The following is a 19,887-nucleotide window of genomic DNA, read 5'->3' as shown; positions in this document are numbered from 1 at the left end:
CCCCAAAATACCCTAAAATACCCCAAAGTTTACCCCAAAGTACCAGAAAATACCCCAAAATAATCTAAAATACCCCAAAGTATACCCCAAAGTACCAGAAAATACCAGAACATACCCTAAAATACCCCAAAGTATACCCCATAGTACCGGAAAATATCAGAAAATACCCTAAAATACCCCCAAAGTACCCCAAATAGTGTGTAATAGTGTAATAGTGTAATAGTAGTAATAGTGTGTAATAGTGTAATAGTGTGTAATAGTGTGTAATAGTGTGTAATAGTGTAATAGTGTGTAATTGTGTAATAGTGTGTGTGTAATAGTGTGCTAGTGTAATAGTGTGTAATAGTGTGTAATAGTGTAATAGTGTAATAGTGTGCTAGTGTGTAATAGTGTGTAATAGTGTAATAGTGTAATAGTGTGTAATAGTGTGTACTAGTGTGTAATAGTGTAATAGTGTGCTAGTGTAATAGTGTAATAGTGTGTAATAGTGTAATAGTGTAATAGTGTGCTAGTGTGTAATAGTGTAATAGTGTGTAATAGTGTAAGTGTGTAATAGTGTAATAGTGTGTAAAAGTGTAATAGTGTGCTAGTGTAATAGTGTAATAGTGTGTAATAGTGTAATAGTGTGCTAGTGTGTAATAGTGTAATAGTGTGTAATAGTGTAATAGTGTAATAGTGTGTGATAGTGTAATAGTGTGTAATAGTGTGTAATAGTGTGCTAGTGTAATAGTGTGTAATAGTGTAATAGTGTGTAATAGTGTAATAGTGTGTAATAGTGTAATAGTGTAATAGTGTGTAATAGTGTGCTAGTGTAATAGTGTAATAGTGTGTAAGTGTGTAATAGTGTGTAATAGTGTGCTAGTGTAATAGTGTAATAGTGTGCTAGTGTGCTAGTGTAATAGTGTGTAATAGTGTAATAGTGTGTAATAGTGTGTAATAGTGTGTAATAGTGTAATAGTGTAATAGTGTGCTAGTGTGTAATAGTGTGTAATAGTGTGTAATAGTGTAATAGTGTGTAATAGTGTGTACTAGTGTGTAATAGTGTAATAGTGTGCTAGTGTAATAGTGTGCTAGTGTGTAATAGTGTAATAGTGTACCCCAAAGTATACCCCAAAGTACCAGAAAATACCAGAAAATACCCCAAAATACCCCAAAGTATACCCCAACCCAAAGTACCAGAAAATACCCCAAAATACCCCAAAGTACCCCAAAATACCCCAAAGTATACCCCAGAGTACCAGAAAATACCAGAAAATACCCCAAAGTACCCCAAAGTATACCCCAACGTACCAGAAAATACCAGAAAATACCCTAAAATACCCCAAAATACCCTAAAATACCCCAAAGTAAATAATAATAATAATAATAATTAATTTAATTTATATAGCGCTTCTCAATAACCCGAAGTCGCTGACAGTAGTCGGGAGCAGGGGTACAACCAAAGAAACGAAAGCAAAGAAACAAAAACAAAACAACAAAGAAACAAAAACAAAAGGAACATGAGACCATGGGGGGAACGGGGGAGACAGCCTGATGGCACAAAAAAGACTGGAGACATATCAATCAGGTTGGAGGGGAGGGGGGGGTTTAGGGGTGGGGGGGGTTGAAGGCAAGGGAGAACAGGTGGGTTTTGAGGTGAGCTTTGAAGGTGGAGAGTGTAGGGGAGTCCCAAAGTATACCCCAAAGTACCAGAAAATACCCCAAAATTATCTAAAATACCCCAAAGTATACCCCAAAGTACCAGAAAATACCCCAAAATACCCTAAAATACCCCAAAGTATACCCCATAGTACCGGAAAATACCAGAAAATACTCCAAAAAGTGTGTAATAGTGTAATAGTGTAATAGTAGTAATAGTGTGTAATAGTGTAATAGTGTGATAGTGTGTAATAGTGTGTAATAGTGTGTAATAGTGTAATAGTGTGTAATTGTGTAATAGTGTGTAATAGTGTAATAGTGTGCTAGTGTAATAGTGTGTAATAGTGTGTAATAGTGTGTAATAGTGTAATAGTGTGCTAGTGTGTAATAGTGTGTAATAGTGTGTAATAGTGTAATAGTGTAATAGTGTGTACTAGTGTGTACTAGTGTGTAATAGTGTAATAGTGTGCTAGTGTAATAGTGTGTAATAGTGTACTAGTGTAATAGTGTGCTAGTGTGTAATAGTGTAATAGTGTAAGTGTGTAATAGTGTAATAGTGTAATAGTGTGTAAAAGTGTAATAGTGTGCTAGTGTAAGTGTGTAATAGTGTAATAGTGTGCTAGTGTGTAATAGTGTAATAGTGTAATAGTGTGTAATAGTGTAATAGTGTGTAATAGTGTAATAGTGTGTAATAGTGTGTAATAGTGTGCTAGTGTAATAGTGTGTAATAGTGTAATAATGCGTAATAATGTAATAGTGTGTAATAGTGTGTAATAGTGTAATAGTGTAATAGTGTGTAATAGTGTAATAGTGTGCTAGTGTAATAGTGTAATAGTGTGTAAGTGTGTAATAGTCTGTAATAGTGTGCTAGTGTAATAGTGTAATAGTGTGCTAGTGTGCTAGTGTAATAGTGTGTAATAGTGTAATAGTGTGTAATAGTGTGTAATAGTGTAATAGTGTAACAGTGTGTAATAGTGTAATAGTGTGTAATAGTGTAATAGTGTAATAGTGTGCTAGTGTGCTAGTGTAATAGTGTAATAGTGTGTAATAGTGTGTAATAGTGTACTAGTGTAATAGTGTAATAGTGTGCTAGTGTGTAATAGTGTAATAGTGTGTAATAGTGTGTAATAGTGTGTAATAGTGTGTAATTTTGTGTAATAGTGTGTAATAGTGTAATAGTGTGTAATAGTGTAATAGTGTGTAATAGTGTAATAGACACTATTACACACTATTACACTATTACACTATTACACACTATTACACTAGCACACTATTACACATTATTACACACTATTACACTATTACACTATTAAACACTATTACACTATTACACACTATTACACTATTACACACCATTACACTATTACACTAGCACACTATTACACACTATTACACTATTACACACTATTACACAAAATTACACTATTACACACTATTACACTATTACACACTATTACACTATTATACACCATTACACTAGCACACTATTACACACTATTACACACTATTACACAAAATTACACTATTACACACTATTACTATTACACACTATTACACTATTACACACCATTACACTATTACACTAGCACACTATTACACACTATTACACACTTACACTATTACACTATTACACACTAGCACACTATTACACTATTACACTATTACACACTATTACACTATTACACTAGCACACTATTACACACTATTACACACTATTACACTATTACACACTATTACACTATTACACACTATTACAGTATTACAGTATTACAGTATTACCCTATTACACACTATTACACTATTACACTATTACACAAAATGTGCACATTTTAGTTTTTCATTTTAGGTATTTTGTGGTACTTAGTGGTATATTTCCAGGCACTTTGGGGTATTTTGGGATATGTTGGGGTACTTTGGGGGTATTTTTGGGGTATTTTCTGGTACTTTGGGGTATTTTGGGGTATTTTGGGGTATTTTGGGGGTATTTTGGGGTATTTTCTGGTATTTTCTGGTACTTTGGGGTATACTTTGGGGTATTTTGGGGTACTTTGGGGTATTTTGGGGGTATTTTCTGGTATTTTCTGGTACTTTGGGGTATACTTTGGGGTATTTTAGGGTATTTTGGGGGTATTTTGGGGTATTTTCTGGTACTTTGGGGTATACTTTGGGGTATTTTGGGGTACTTTGGGGTATTTTGGGGTCTTTTCTGGTATTTTCTGGTACTCTGGGGTATACGTTGGGGTATTGTAGGGTATTTTGGGGTATTTTGGGGTATTTTCTGGTATTCTCTGGTACTTTGGGGTATACTTTGGGGTATTCTAGGGTATTTTGGGGTATTTTGGGGTATTTCCTGGTATTTTCTGGTACTTTGGGGTATACTTTGGGTTATTTTGGGGTACTTTGGGGTATTTTGGGGTATTTTCTGGTATTTTCAGGTACATTGGGGTATACTTTGGGGTATTCTAGGGTATTTTGGGGGTATTTTCTGGTACTTTGGGGGTATACTTTGGGGTATTTTGGGGTACTTTGGGGTATTTGGGGGTATTTTCTGGTACTTTGGGGTATACTTTGGGGTATTTTGGGATAATTTGGGGTATTTTCTGGTACTTTGGGGTATACATTGGGGTATTTTAGGGTATTTTGGGGTATTCTGGGGTATTTTCTGGTATTTTCTGGTATTTTGGGGTATTTTGGGGTACTTTGGGGTATTTTGGGGTACTTTGGGGGTATTTTGGGGTATCTTCTGGTATTTTGGGGTATACTTTGGGGTATTTTGGGGTATTTTCTGGTACTTTGGGGTATTTTGGGGTATTTTCTGGTATTTTGGGGTATATTTTGGGGTATTTTCTGGTACTTTGGGGTATACATTGGGGTATTTTCTGGTATTTTGGGGTATTATCTGGTATTTTCTGGTATTTTGGGGTACTTTGGGGTATTTTGGGGTATACTTTGGGGTATTTTGGGTTTTTTTGGGGTATTTTCTGGTACTTTGGGGTATTTTGGGGTATACTTTGGGGTATACTTTGGGGTATTTTGGGGTATTTTCTGGTATTTTGGGGTATACTTTGGGGTATTTTGGGGTATTTTCTGGTACTTTGGGGTGATTAGTAGGACCCGTTTAGTGTATTGGTTGATGTATATTTCCTGGTATATTTAGAATTTTAACGTCAATAGAAATGGCACCAAGCAGAGCATAGAACGCTGGAATTCTGATGTTGTGACCCTTCCTTCTTTTATAGTTTCCTTGCACTGAACAAGGAAGTGTGCTGTACCTGTCGATGGAGAAAGACAACAGACCCTAGGAGACGCCATGTTCCTCCCTGCCGATCCACATGGAGCATACGCAAGATCTGCAGGAAGCGGATTCCTCTGCAAAATAATAGTATTCTTGATCCCTGAGCCATGATTTTGAAAACAGACATAGGTAGAGAAAGGCCACACTCGTACACACACACACTCTCACACAAACGCATTTATATATAGTTGTGAGGACCATCCGTTGTTGCATGCATTCAAAATGCATTCGAAAACGGTATTGGACATCATCTATGAACATTCCTGAGTATCCCAGCATTGTCCGTTTGCTTAAGATTGAGATACACGAACACAACAATCTGTTGGCGGGGAAAGAAGACCCCATCAAAAAGGACAGACAACCTAAGAATGGGGGTCTGTCAAGGGTTGGTTCTCACAAGTACACACACACACACACACACACACACACACACACACACACACACACACACACACACACACACACACACACACACACACACACACACACACACACACACACACACACACACACACACACACACACACACACACACACACACACACACACACACACACACACACACACACACACACACACACACACACACACACACACACACACACACACACACACACACACACACACACACACACACACACACACACAGCCTTACCTAACAGCGGAGGTGGCAAACACCTGACCTTTGGACCCCACTGAGAGCACAACGATCGAGGCAACAACCACTATCAGGTCTGGAAATTAGATGGGGAGAAGGGCTTTGCAACATTATACAGATAATAGATGTACTACTGTACAACAGAATAAAATGTGGAAGCACAGAGGCCAAGACAATAATCTATAGGCATAATGAAATGTTTTTCACAAAACAAATTATATATTTTCTCTTCTTTTATGTGGCTATATGTGGGGTGCAGTGGTGCTGTGTGAATTCCTGTGCGTGCCTGTGTGTATGTGCAGTATTTTAACATATGCACAGCCACTCCAGGTGCAGGGTTGAGTAGAAGTAACAGATAAAGACACAAGGAGGATGTGTGTGGGGATTTGGGAGAACTAAGTGCTCACCTATAATGGAGATGGGCTTTCTAGCGAAGCGTAGTCTGCCCCAGACACCCACATATTTACTTCTGCAACCTGCTGACCAGAGGCGGACAACGTATTCCACTCCGAAGAACACCACAAGGACTATCTCCTGTCAGAGAGACAGAGAGGAGAGGAGACAGAGGAGATCATGAAGAGGAAGGAAGGTGGAGACATTTACCTTTATACATTTATATATATTTAACTTTATTTACTGCAATGGCCTGGGGGAGTGGTTTCAGTGGGGGGGGGGGCTTTAAGGTTTCAAATAGATAGATAAAATGGGCTAGTAAAAAAAACATTTTGTTTTACAAAATATTTAAGTGATGTAGATTAGACTGGTGTAGTAGAGATGTGATTGACTAGTTTATGTTTTTTATTAGTTTATTAGTTACCCTTTCAGATGGCTCTCATTGTCCAGTGGCTGTTGTGACATATCATTGGAATGTTAGATTGTCAGGGTTCTGGTCATACCGGTATGGTTATCATTCTGAAAGTGTTACCTGGATATTGAATTAATTGTGTCAGGCCTACGTTTTCAATGTTGATTTCCTTTATGCTTTCTTTTTTCCCTTTTCTTTCCATATTCAAATGTTATTACTAATTTGCATTCTGTATATTCTGTTCTGTATTATTTCCTTAAGAGGACATTCCTTTGGCAGCTAAGACAATAAACAATAAACGCACACCTGGGATACAAATACAAACGTACACCTGAGAGCTGCCAAGTACATCCACCATCTTGTACCACTGGCCACTGAGCTGCCTTGCTCAACAACACCTGGACGGGAGTTGTTGACAGAGGGGAGAACAACCTTCATTCACCTTCCAATCTGGTCCTGAGATTCAAACCAGCAACCTTTTAATCACAACCTGTTTCTCTCTACCATCACCCCCATTGTAGAAACAACTAGGAGAGGTGGTAGTTGTCCTGGTCCTCGTCCTGGTAGCTCAGCATGTATTCTCTTTCCTGTCACTCACTGTCCTATCTAACGAAGCAGCAATGCCCTGAAAAGCACTTTTCAAAACATTATTTTGTATCTATTTATTCATTTTGAAGCTGTTCTTTCAAATAGGCCTAATACAACGTATGCTAAGATGTTTTAATTGACCAACACTCTCTCTATCTCTCTCTCACACACACACACACACACACACACACACACACACACACACACACACACACACACACACACACACACACACACACACACACACACACACACACACACACACACACACACACACACACACACACACACACACACAGCCTTCACATATTCCACATAACACACTGATGTGACCACACTCACATCGACATAACCTTCTCTGTCTGCATAGTGCATACCATATTCAAAAAATTTAGATGCTTTATTTATGTCCACATAAATACAAAGTACACATACAAAGGACATAAACACTAATCCACAAAGAATGGATTGCACGGAGCAAGTTGCACCCTTACTTACAATTCATTATGAATTGAAAATGGAGGACCCTGATGTAAACAAGACGAAAGTCTTTCTCTGGTCTGCATCCCCTTAACAATTGTGTGTATTGAGCCGTACTGTATTGTACCCATTCTGCAATCTGTTAATAAAACGTTCATTCAATCAATCAATCAATCTGCATGGTGATTGATTGAATGAACATTTTATTAACAGATTGCAGAATGGGTACAATACAGTACAGCTCAATACACACAATTGTTAAGGGGATGCAGACCAGGGAAAGACTTTCGTCTTGTTTACATCAGGGTCCCCCATTTTCAATTCATAATGAATTGTAAGTAAGGGTGCAACTTGCTCCGTGCAATCCATTCTTTGTGGATCTAGCCCTTACAGTGCAATTAGCTCATTGAGAGTCATTCAATTACGTTTGTGACTGTGCAGCATTCAACGTACACGTACAATATTGACACAGATGATGTTTCAAAAACAGATACAATAGCATTTCCGTAAACCTATATCTACTCTATGGGTACAAAAAACAACACTGTCTTCAAATAGAGCGCCTACCAATAATAGCAGATATTCTCTTGGAGATGTCGGCCATATGAAGGCCCCTAACCACCAGCTTGTGAACATGACCCAGGCCAGGCTGCCAAAAATAAAAACTAAAAGTTGACACTTGTAGCCTAGTTGTGAGATGTTTAGCTTGAGCTGCTGATATTTCAGCAACTTGGTTAAAGAGGCTTCCTCCAGGCTGTGGTCGAAGGTACAGCCAGCCTCTAGAATAAACACCTCTATACTACTCTCATTAACCACCACAACGTCAGGGGTGTTGGCTGAGATGTTACTGAGATGTCACACACACACACACACACACACACACACACACACACACACACACACACACACACACACACACACACACACACACACACACACACACACACACACACACACACACACACACACACACACACACACACACACACACACACACACACACTTTCTCTCTCACACACACATCCACATAACCTTCACATATACCACAGACACATCTACCTGTGGGGCTTAAGTGGTGGTCCTGGATTAGACGGTTTAGAACCTAGGTTCCTCAAACTTGCATTCCATATTCGAATGTACCCATTATGTGATCTGTTTAATATGTCACTGTCCACATTCAAAATGCCTGACATATGGAAGTGCTCTCGTATTACCCCGTTGCATAAAGGTGGAGATGCACTTGAAATTAATAATTATAGACCAATTGCAATTATTTGCTCTATTGTCAAAGTGTTTGAGAAATTGATATATAATCAGCTCTCTAAATGACAAGTACAATGTTTTATCACCTCATCAATCTGGTTTTAGGTCAAAATTCAACATCAACAGCTCTATTAAAGCTCACAAATGACATCTTCTCTGCAACTCCCTAACCCGCTCAGCTATGCAAGCTTTGCAAGCTGGAGACGGCTTCTCAGCCTCACTGTTTTAAAAAGCTCTCTCTCATACACGGCCACTCATTCTGACACCACAGCCATCAAGATAAATCTCCCGCTTTCTTTGATGAGAAAGAGATTTTTAGTTCTTCTTCTGCTTTTAATTTCTGGGAATGTACAACCAAATCCCGGCCCAGTGTTGGACTGCAGTCCCCCTGCGGATTTTAAATATTCTTCTACCCCTGAGATGCTGGATTCCTCAGTGACAGCCGACGCGTTTCTTAAACTTGCTAATGCAACCGCAGAGAAAGGTCTGCACTTTGTCCATCTCAATGTGAGAAGCTTACTCAGCAAAATGGATGAAATCCGCTCTCTCGTTACCGCGACAAATCCTAGTTTGTTTTGCTGCTCGGAGACATGGCTCGATAATTCCATTGACAGCTCCGAAATTGGTATAAACAATTATTCACTTGTGAGAAGAGATCGAAACAGAAACGGCGGCGGAGTCTGCGCTTACATCCGCTCAGACATTAACTATGAGCTTAGATCGGTCTCTACTGATGAAATCGAATCCCTGTTCTTTGACATTTACCAGCCCCATTCCAAGCCAATTCTATTTGGAATTTGCTACAGACCCCCAGTCTCGAACTCTTTTTATGAGAGCCTTGAGGCTATATTGTCATCTTGGGGAGGGGAGGAGAAAGAATGTATGTTAATGGTCGATTTTAATACTGATGTCACAAATCCCTCTGTTCCAACCCACAAAGCTTATACCAATTTCTGTAAACAGTTCAGTTTGAAGCAATTGATCTCAGAGCACACTCGGGTAACTGATGTATCCAAGACTACTATTGATTTAATCCTAGTTACAGACAAAGTGAACATCCCCAGGAGTGGGGTCATAGAGTATGGGGTCAGTGACCACTATCTCATTTATTGTTCGAGGAAGGTGCAGAGAAATGTTTTTACTGGTCATAAAACTATCTTTGCCAGATCCCTCAAGAATTACTCGGGGGACATTCTGAGGGCCCAGCTAGAGCAGGTGAACTGGTCTCAAGTTCTCAGGGCCAATGAGGTAGACCAAGCATGGGGCACTTTTAAATCTCTGTTCTTGAAGGTTATAAACTATGTAGCCCCCCTTAGACAAACCAGAGTGAAACAGAGATCAGACCCATGGTTTGACCACACCATAGGTGATAGTATCAAACGGAGGGACTCTGCCCTAGCCAAGTTTAACCGTTCTCACGATAAGGCTGACTTTGATCACTTCAAAAAACTCAGGAACCAGACTCAGGAAAAGATCAGGATAGCTAAGAGAGAATACTTTGCAGAAACCATCAAGGAGAACAGCAATGAACCAACTAAACTGTGGAAAACCCTCAAGCAGCTAGGCTGTGGGGGCGATGCCAACCAAAGGACTACTGAGTCCAACATAGGCCTGTCCACAGACAAGGGAATGGAGTTTGATAAAAAGAATGTAGCCACAATCTTTAATAACTTCTTTACATCAGTAGCAGCCAGGTAAGCTTGTCTCTAACCTACCTCCCAAGACAGAGCAGTTTTGGGAAGACTTTGTTGCCAACTACTATAGCCAACGAGGGGTTAAGGCAAACTCGTTCTCCTTAAGCAAGGTGTCAGTAGTCAAAGTGGCTGCGATGCTGGGGGAGCTCAAAATCAAGAAGGCCACAGGTGTAGATGGCATCAGTGCCAGGTTTCTGAGGGATGCAGCCGGAGTTATAGCTCCATCAGTAACCCATATTATTAACCTCTCCCTGGACCTAGGCAAGGTACCCACCGACTTCAAGAATGCCAAAGTCATCCCTATATATAAAAAAGGGAGCAAATCTGACCCCAGCAATTATAGACCAGTCTCAATTTTAAGTGTGTTATCCAAAGTCCTAGAGAAGATAGTCCATGAACAAGTCCAGGAATATGCAAGCAGCCATGACCTCCTGTACGACCTCCAATCCGGCTTTAGGAAGTCCTACTCTACTGAAACATGTCTTCTTTATCTTACAGACAGTATCAGGAGGGAGATAGATTCAGGTAAGCTATGTGGGCTAGTTCTTCTAGACCTACAGAAGGCTTTTGACACAGTGAACCATGACATACTGCTCTCCAATGTCAGATGTATGTCTGAGACAGTGGTCAGATGGTTCTCTTCCTACCTTGCTGATAGGGTGCAGCGGGTTGAGTCAGTGGCACTATGTCAGAGGCCAAGCCCATTGTATGTGGGGTCCCACAAGGAAGCTAGGACCTCTCCTTTTTTTTACTGTACATAAATGACATGTCAGCAGCATGCTCATGTAACTTGTTTTTATTTGCAGACGATTCAGCCCTGCTAGTCTCACACAAGGATCAGCACACACTAGAACAGATGCTAGGTGAAGAACTTGCAGGGGTCAGCAGGTGGCTTTCGGACAACAGGCTTTCTCTTCACCTAGGTAAGACAGAGGCAGTACTATTAGGCTCCAAGCCCAAGCTCAGGAAAGCACAGGAGTTTAACATCCAGCTAGAAGCTGTAACCCTAAAACAGCAAATAAAAACAAAGTATCTAGGCCAGTGGTTCTCAAACTTTTTACACCAAGTACCACCTGAGAACGTAGCTGGCTCTCCAAGTACCACCATATGACCGGCGTTAAAATACAGTCTATTCAGCTATGCACAGTTCACGCAGGAGGCAAATGTATTCCTAATACCATTATTTATTGTTAACTTTTGTCAGACACAGCCACAATGTACAAAGGGGGTAGCACTAGAACTAGCAAACGCTTCCACACAATTCATACAATGCAAGGGGCATTGAGAACATAATAACTAACATTCTCACATAGCAAGTGAGACAATTAAGAACAACTGTATTTCAGCAAATGTACTTAATTCTCTCTCTATCTCTATCTCTCTCTCTCTCACACACAGCAAGCAATTGTCCGTCATTCTCTCTCACACACACACACACACACACACACACACACACACACACACACACACACACACACACACACACACACACACACACACACACACACACACACACAATTATTTTGTTACAAAAACTTAATTTCCTGCATTCTGGTGCAGGAATTTTTGAATTTTTACCCTTTAAATGCCAGTGTTTGTGATGGGCATCACAAATTATTGTAAAAAAGAAAAGAAAACACATATTCAATACATTTTTGAATGTTTACCCTTTAAATGCCAGTTTGTGTGATGGCATCACAAATTATTGTTAAAAAAAAAAGTAAAATATTTTCAATATATCAAATGCAAAGCACATTTTTCTGGGGGGGATTATTACAGGCTAGGCATGTGTCAATGATTAGCAGCAACACAGATTTTGATGGATTTTTTGTAATGTCAGATTTAACACCAACTCTTTTCAGAAAAGTGGGAGTACTTCATTTTTTATCTGACATTACAAAAAAAATCTAAAAATAAATGGTTATGATCAGGGCTGAAGTTGAATTAAAGATTTATGACTGTTTAGACTGCATTACTCTCTGTCACAGTGATCTCCTGGTTGTTCCCCACTTAGGTTATCTAACTATCGCGCCGCCGCAACCAGAAACACTGGCCTGGCCTGCTTCTAAGTTCAGTGGCCTGAAAAAAAATAAAAATACTTTTTTTTTTTTTTTTTTTGCTTTTTTGGAAATGTTTTCAAGTACCACCAGCAGTACCACCAAGTACCACTAGTGGTACGCGTACCACAGTTTGAGAACCACTGATCTAGGCTGTATGATAGACGGGAGCCTAGATGGGGAGGCTATGGCCTCCCAAGTACTGGGCAAAGTCAACGCCCGCACCAGGTACCTAGCTAGGAAAGCCAACCTCCTTGGCAGAGATAGCCTCAGGCTACTAGCAAATAGCCTAGTACTCTGCCACTTTGACTATGGTAGCGTGTCGTGGTTCGAGGGCCTGACAGTGAACATAAAAAAGAAGCTTCAGGTTTCCCAAAATAGGCTGGTAAGGGTGGTAATGGGTCTTGGCCCTCGCACCCACATAGGGAGGAGTCACTTCCAGGAGCTTAACTGGCTTCCTGTGGAGGCCAGAGTTACCCAGCTCAGACTGAACATAGTGCACAATATCATAAACCAAAGGTCCCCTAGATACCTCCAGAACTACTTCACCCCGGTCAACGAATCCCACAACCACAGAACTAGAGCAAGCATAGCAAACCTGAAGCCTGCTTCTTTCCGATCCAAACTGGGCCAGTGCTCCCTTACTTTATCTGGAGCCCAGGATTGGAACAAGCTGCCTATCCCCATCAAACAGAGCTTGAGCCTCCACAGCTTCAAGAGAAGCACCAGGAAGTGGCTCATGGACAGAATAGAGGAATAGACCCCTATAGTTTGAATGGGTTTCCAATCAGTTTTTAGTTATTGTGGGGTATACAATTTTAGCGATAGGTTAGTCTTTTAATGTTTTAAATGTATGAGTTTTGTGTTATTGTCAGTTTTTAGTTATTGTGGGGTATACAATTTTAGCGATAGGTTAGTCTTATAATGTTTTAAATGTATGATTTTTGTATTATTGTCGTGTTTTTGTTGTGGCCTAACAGCCCTGGGACCATGACGGAAATAAGGGTTTTACTCTCTCATGTTATCCTTTGGATCCTTGTTGTGTGTTTTTAATCCATCAATAAAATAAAATCAAATCAACTAACGATGGTAAATTAACTGGTGCAATTTTTTTTTTTAACTTTATTTTTTAGCGTTTATCGCTTTTCTGGTCAAGCATGACCGACATAAACAGGTTGAAATGGGATGTAGAGCAGGGGAAGACATTCTGAGAAATGACGGCGGGTCCGGGAATCGAACTCGTGTCCCCCAGATCCGTGACGAGCACGGTTTTCCCCGACGCAGAAATAGCGCCGAGATATGCGGTGAGCTACGGGAGCTCCCCCCAACTGGTGCAATTTTTATCGATTTGAGCAAAGCTTTTGACTTAGTTGACCACCACCTACTTCTAGATAAACTTCACTCTGTTGGCCTATCACGCAATGCATTACTCTGGTTCAATACATACCTTCATAATAGAAAACAATGTGTTGTCGTCCAAGGGTTCCAATTGGATACAATGGTCCAAGAACGTGGTGTGCCGCAAGGTTCAACCCTTGGTCCACTTCTTTTCTCAATATTTATAAATAATATATACCTTCTGTTTGTTCTGATTGCAGCGTTCATCTTTATGCAGACGATACAGTGTTATATACATCCAAAAGTAATGTAGCCCAGATTCAATCAGCCTTACAATCTGACTTTGAGACACTACAGAAATGGCTTGCTGAGAACAAACTAATACTAAACAAAACCAAATAGCACTTTATGATTTTTGGTACTCGTAAAAAACGACCGAATTTAAGGCATGCGTTATTTTATGTGCCGATAATACACCTCTGCAAAAAGCTGAACGCATCAAGTATTTGGGAGTATGGCTTGACCCCGAACTCTCATTAAATTTCCATATTACCTCTATTGTTATTAAAATGAATCTCAGCATTGGAGTCCTTTATAGAGCTAGACATTGTTTTTCCTTCACTGTTAGAAAGACACTTGCACAACAACTTATTTTGCCATTAACACATCCTGCGCCAAAAACGTCGTACAACGTGTTTCAAGTTCATGCTAATTCTGCCAATCCACAGCATACAACGTTATTGATGAGATCATATTTCATTTCTTCGCCATGTTATTCATATTTCCCTCACGGAGCCTGGTCTGATGCAGTGTGAGCCGGCACAACTCTGCAACGCTTCAATACTGCCCCCTGGTGGATGATCGGCGAGTTGCCAAACCGGAAATGGCCGCGTCTTTCTCGGTGCGTCTCCGAAATGCGTCCGGCCACTCGCATATTGTTGCGGGACTCTAGACACACGTCCGTGTGTAGCGATTGCTGCCATAACGCAATAATCGATACGATTTGGCCGTGTATTATGATTATACAAACCGGAAATGGATTTAGGCGATTGCCGTCAAATAAGTGGGATCTTTTTCCTCCAGTATCATCGTCGAACGGTAAGAGGACGCTGACGTTACTTTCAGCCTGTTTGTTTATTATTATCCATGCAAACTGCTCTGATCAATATATCACCCATACTACATAAAGCATTTAACGACGATCACGGAATTATAAACGACCCCCCCCCCCCTCCGTTCATCCGCGCATGATCAGTCATAACGTTTAGGATCATGTACAGTTGACATTTTTAATATAGCGTGGATCGGCAACAAACGGCATTTGATAATCTATATATGCGTTTATGCCTATATCTCACGTTCTAGGAATGACTGCAGAAAACGATAAAAACATATTTATATTCTAGACGGTATTTTCGTATGAATGTATGGATGAAAAAGTAAAACGTTCCTACATCCTAAACGATAGATAATCGATGTTGAATGGGCCATAGTAATGTCAATTTAGCAATACAATTAAAAAAGTTATAGCCCTGCAAAGAAGGTGAACATCTCCATAGACTTACAGTGCTGGCAGAGAATGGTATAAGATGCTCAAATTGCGTGGCAGGGAATGTGTTAATGGACTATGCTGATATTGTCTATCAAGCTGCCTCCAAAACCCATCTATCACCTCTAAATGTGGCTTACAATAGACTATGCAGATTTGTTCTTGGCTGTCCGTTCAAAATGCACCATTATACTATGTATCAAACCTTCGACTGGCCTTCTCCTGCTTTAAGAAGACAGAAACATTGGCTGCAATTGATTTTCAAATGTATCCATTATGACTATCCTGCCTATCTGAAACAGTTGATGGTCTCTTGATGGTCTTGCACTTATCGTCTAAGACACTCTGTACAGTATTTTTTCACAGTTTCTCCATTTTCAAAAGCAATGGCCAAGAAATCCTTCATGTTCAAAGCCCCTTCGGACTAGAACAACCTTCCGATGATCATTCGATCCATATCTTCATTTTACCTTTTTAAAAATGCTCTATGTTCTAACTTTATGGTCAATTGTACATGCTATCTTGGTGGGGCTCCTGCACTGGTGAGGGGATGTGGGGCATAGCCGTCCTGTATGGGTGTTACGGGTTAGCTAGTTGGCTCTACTCCTATTTTTAGGCAGGGGGGGGGGGGGGGGGATTGTTTGATTTGGGGCGCTCGTTGGGCGGGGTGATTGTGCTCCTCTTCTCCTGACAGTCCTGGAGCTCAATATCTATTACATCCTGTATTCTACTTACCCTTTAAATGTTTTGTTGGGCCTTTCTCGCGGCGGCTGCCTGGCGGTGTCATCACGGGGTAAGCATATTTGTTATTATGATGGAGATTGAGAGACATATCCTCTTATAATGTGTACTTGTTCTGTTGTGTTTTTGTATGTGTCCTTTATTTATTTTTTGTTGTGTGTTATGTGTTCTGATTCTGTATTACATTGCACAAAATGTGGGACCCCCTCGAAAACTAGATACTGTATCTCAATGTGGTTTTCCCAATAAAGAATTTCAATATATTGCAATTACCAGGAAAACCAAATACCCTAAATGTGGTCTCAAAATCACATACAAAATAATGTATAAGAAATTCACTTCAGAATGCTTTTTGCAGGATGTCAGAAATATAGACTGGACAGAAATGTATACAGCTCAGGAGCCAGAGGCCGCTTTACATATTTTTATGAACAACTTTAGGAGTATTGTTGACAAACATGCTATAAAAAAGGGCACTGCCAGATCCAGACTGGCTCCGTGGCTGAATGCGTTTTTAAAAAAGCTCATGAAAAAAAGAGATGACGCCAAATCATCACTAGCAAAGTCAGGCTCTGTGGAAAATATGTTAAAATATAAAAAGGATTATTATAAAGGAAGAATAGATCCCACTAAATATGATGGCAAAGAACTCTGGAAAACCTTAAATGAAATAATGGGGAGAAATGTTTTTTTTTATTAACAAGGTCAATGCACTAAGGCAGAATATGGTCATAGCTGACTCCAACACTTTTGAATTGATAAGGAAAAAATTAAGATGTCCGATATTATCGGCCTACCGATATTATCGGCCGATATCGGCATTAAAATGTGATATCGGAAAATATAGGTATCGGTTTAATTTTTTTACATTTCTATAACCTTTATTTACCCAGAACAAATTCTGATTTTATTTATTGTCAAAAGTATGCATAATGTTGTGTTAATTCCACAACAAGAGATATCTAATGTTAATTACCTGAAATTATTTGGTTTTTTTTGGGGGGGGGGGGGGGGAAACCCTGCATATATCGGTATCGGTTGATATCGGTTGATATCGGTATCGGAAATTAAGAGTTGGACAATATCGGTATATCGGTATCGGTAAAAAAGCCAATATCGAGCATCCCTAGGAAAAATATAATGTGGAATAAGAGCTATAGGTACATTCCAATTTAGCAGTGTGAAAGAGGTGTTGTGGTGAGCAGGTTGTTGAAGGCCCTTCCTGAACATGGCTCAGCAGGTACTGAGGGTGTGGTGAGCAGGTTGTTGAAGGCCCTTCCTATCTTTTTACTCTTACTCCACTCTCAGGAGCAAAACAGAAAGAAGCATTTCATACAAAAGTATGCTGTATTTCTGTATGACAACTAATAAAGAAACTTGAAACTTGAACTTCCTGAACATGGCTCAGCAGGTACTGAGACAGTAGGGTACTTTGTCTCGTAGCTGACCACATTTCCGGTCCCATTTGTCACATAGTAGGCCAAAAAGGTTGCTGCTCTTTCTGGATCTTCTGTTGACAGAAAACGTTATTGTACGTTAAGAAATCAGGTAACCAAAATGAATAAAATAAATAAAAGAACCTACTATCAAAAGAGAATTTCTGAAAGCGGTAACAACAGTAAAAAATTATGGAATGTAATGAAGAAAATCATAGGTAAAAAGATGACCTCCATTTCTTTTGTAGAATCAGATGGCGACTACTTGACTAAGCCACTTCAGATCGCAAATTATTTTAATGATTTTTTTGTCAACAAGGTCTCTAAACTTAGAGAGAATATGGACAGTACTGTCAATTCTAACTCTGATGTGCTTATAAAAAAGCACATCATGAATAATAAGATGTGCACTTTTGAATTCCACCAGATTTATGCTGGAATGGTTGAAAGGTTGTTGAGCTCTCTACCTGTTGGTACTGACCTCCTTGACAGCAAGTTGTTAAGAATATCTGCGGCATATGTTTCGAAACCAATCTTTTAATATATGCTTGATTAGTGGCGTGTGTCCAAAATTGTGGAAGGAGGGAAAGATCATCCCACTACCGAAAGACACAAAAGCAACTTTCTGTGGTCCCAATAGCAGGCCTATCAGCATTTTGCCAGTACTTAGCAAACTGTTGGAAAAAATTGTGTATGAGCAAATACAAGTCTATTTCTCTACTAATGGTTTAACTACTTTATTCCAACATGCGTATAGGCCTGGGCATTCCACCTGTCTAGTAGGATTCAAGCCGGTTCTGATCTTATCAGAACCAGAACATAGACCTTTGTGACTTCAATTGGTGCCTGACCCTAGAATCTGAAGCGCTCTCAGAATTTTTTTTTTATCGACTGGACCATCCGGCGCCGGAGGTACTACGTGATTGGCCCCGGATGTGTTAACAATTGTGTGTATTCAGCCGTACTGTATTGTACCCATTCTGCAATCTGTTAGTAAAGTTTTCAATCAATCAAGTCTCTCTCTCTCTGAATGAATGAATGAAAACTTTATTTAACAGATTGCAGAATGGGTACAATACAGTACGGCTCAATACATACAATTGTTAAGGGGATGCAGACCTGAGAAAGACGTTTGTCTTGTTTCCATCAGGGTCCCCCATTTTCAATTCATATAGACATATATGACATACATGACATACAGATAGTCAGTACTGCTACATCTATACATTTATGACATACCAGATTTGCAAATACAGTACTGTTTGTGATACAGAAGGAGTCAAGAAAAGGGAGTATATACATTTGACGTAGAAACTGTACATTGGAGGTTGGGTGGGGGGGGTTGGGTACATTGGGATATTGACAACCATACTGGGTAATTTACATTGGAGGTGGTTGGGGGGGGGGGGGCGGGGGGCACACTGTATAAACAAGTAACACTGTACATTGAGGGGGGGGGGGGGGGGAGACACTGTACAAACAAACACAATTGTACATTGAACTATTGACAAAACCATACTAGGTAAATGACTGTACATTGGAGGGGGTTGGAATGATTGGGTTAGGATATTTACAGGGGCCAGTGTTGAATTGCAGTCTCCCGTAGGTGTCCCTTGAGAGAGGTTTTGAAAGTGGGTAGTGATCCACATTCCTTTACAGCTTTGGGTAGGGCGTTCCACATTGATGTGGCATAATTGCGAAACGTGTTTAGTCCCTTATTTGAGCCGAATCTGGGTTTGACATGATTTGTGGAGCTCCCTCTGGTGTTGTGATCGTGGTATTCACTGACCTTTGGGAAGTATTTTGACATGTACATGGGTACCTTGGTCGTGTAGTGTATCTTGTAGACCAGGCCCATTGCAAGTTGTTGTACTCTGTCGTCTACTCTAAGCCATCCTAGGTTGTCGAAGTGGGCAGGGGTGAGGTGGGTTCTAGGAGTAAGGTCAAGTAGTAGTCTGACCAGTTTGTTTTGAGATGTTTGTAATTTTGTTTTTAGCGCCTTTGAGGTGCTTTGGTACCATGAGGTGCAAGCATAGTCGTAGTACCCCTGAATGAGTGCTCCTGCCAGAGTCTTCAGGGTGTTCTTGTTTACCAGAGAGGAGATCCGGTACAAGAATCGAGTTCGTTGGTTGACTTTTTTTATTACATTGGATGCCATTTTGTCACAGGAGAGATTAGCCTCTAGGATGGACCCCAGGTAGGTAATTTCATCTTTCCTTGTGACAATATTGTCACCCACTGTAACTGAGAAGCCGTCGGTCTTGCTGAGTTTGTTATTTGAACCGAAGAGAATGGACTCTGTTTTGCCCATGTGTAATGATAGTTTGTTATCAGCGAGCTCCTCT

General features: G+C 40.1%; 1 protein-coding gene across 1 annotated transcript in view; it reads right to left on the bottom strand.

Annotated features, from left to right (window-relative positions):
- Positions 1-19,887, bottom strand: part of kcnq1.1 (potassium voltage-gated channel, KQT-like subfamily, member 1.1) — a 160,854-nt gene that overhangs the window by 56,875 nt on the left and 84,092 nt on the right. The window contains exons 3-5 of the mRNA XM_084337483.1: positions 5,999-6,125; positions 5,589-5,667; positions 4,911-5,007 (exon numbers count right to left, since the gene is read on the bottom strand). Coding sequence (XP_084193609.1) covers positions 4,911-5,007; positions 5,589-5,667; positions 5,999-6,125 — 303 coding nt within the window. The remainder of the gene's footprint in view (positions 1-4,910; positions 5,008-5,588; positions 5,668-5,998; positions 6,126-19,887) is intronic.

Source organism: Notolepis coatsorum (assembly GCF_963971535.1).
Source record: "Notolepis coatsorum genome assembly, chromosome: 20".
Classification (NCBI taxonomy): Eukaryota; Metazoa; Chordata; class Actinopteri; order Aulopiformes; family Paralepididae; genus Notolepis; species Notolepis coatsorum.
This window is presented reverse-complemented; position numbering and strand designations above follow the sequence as displayed.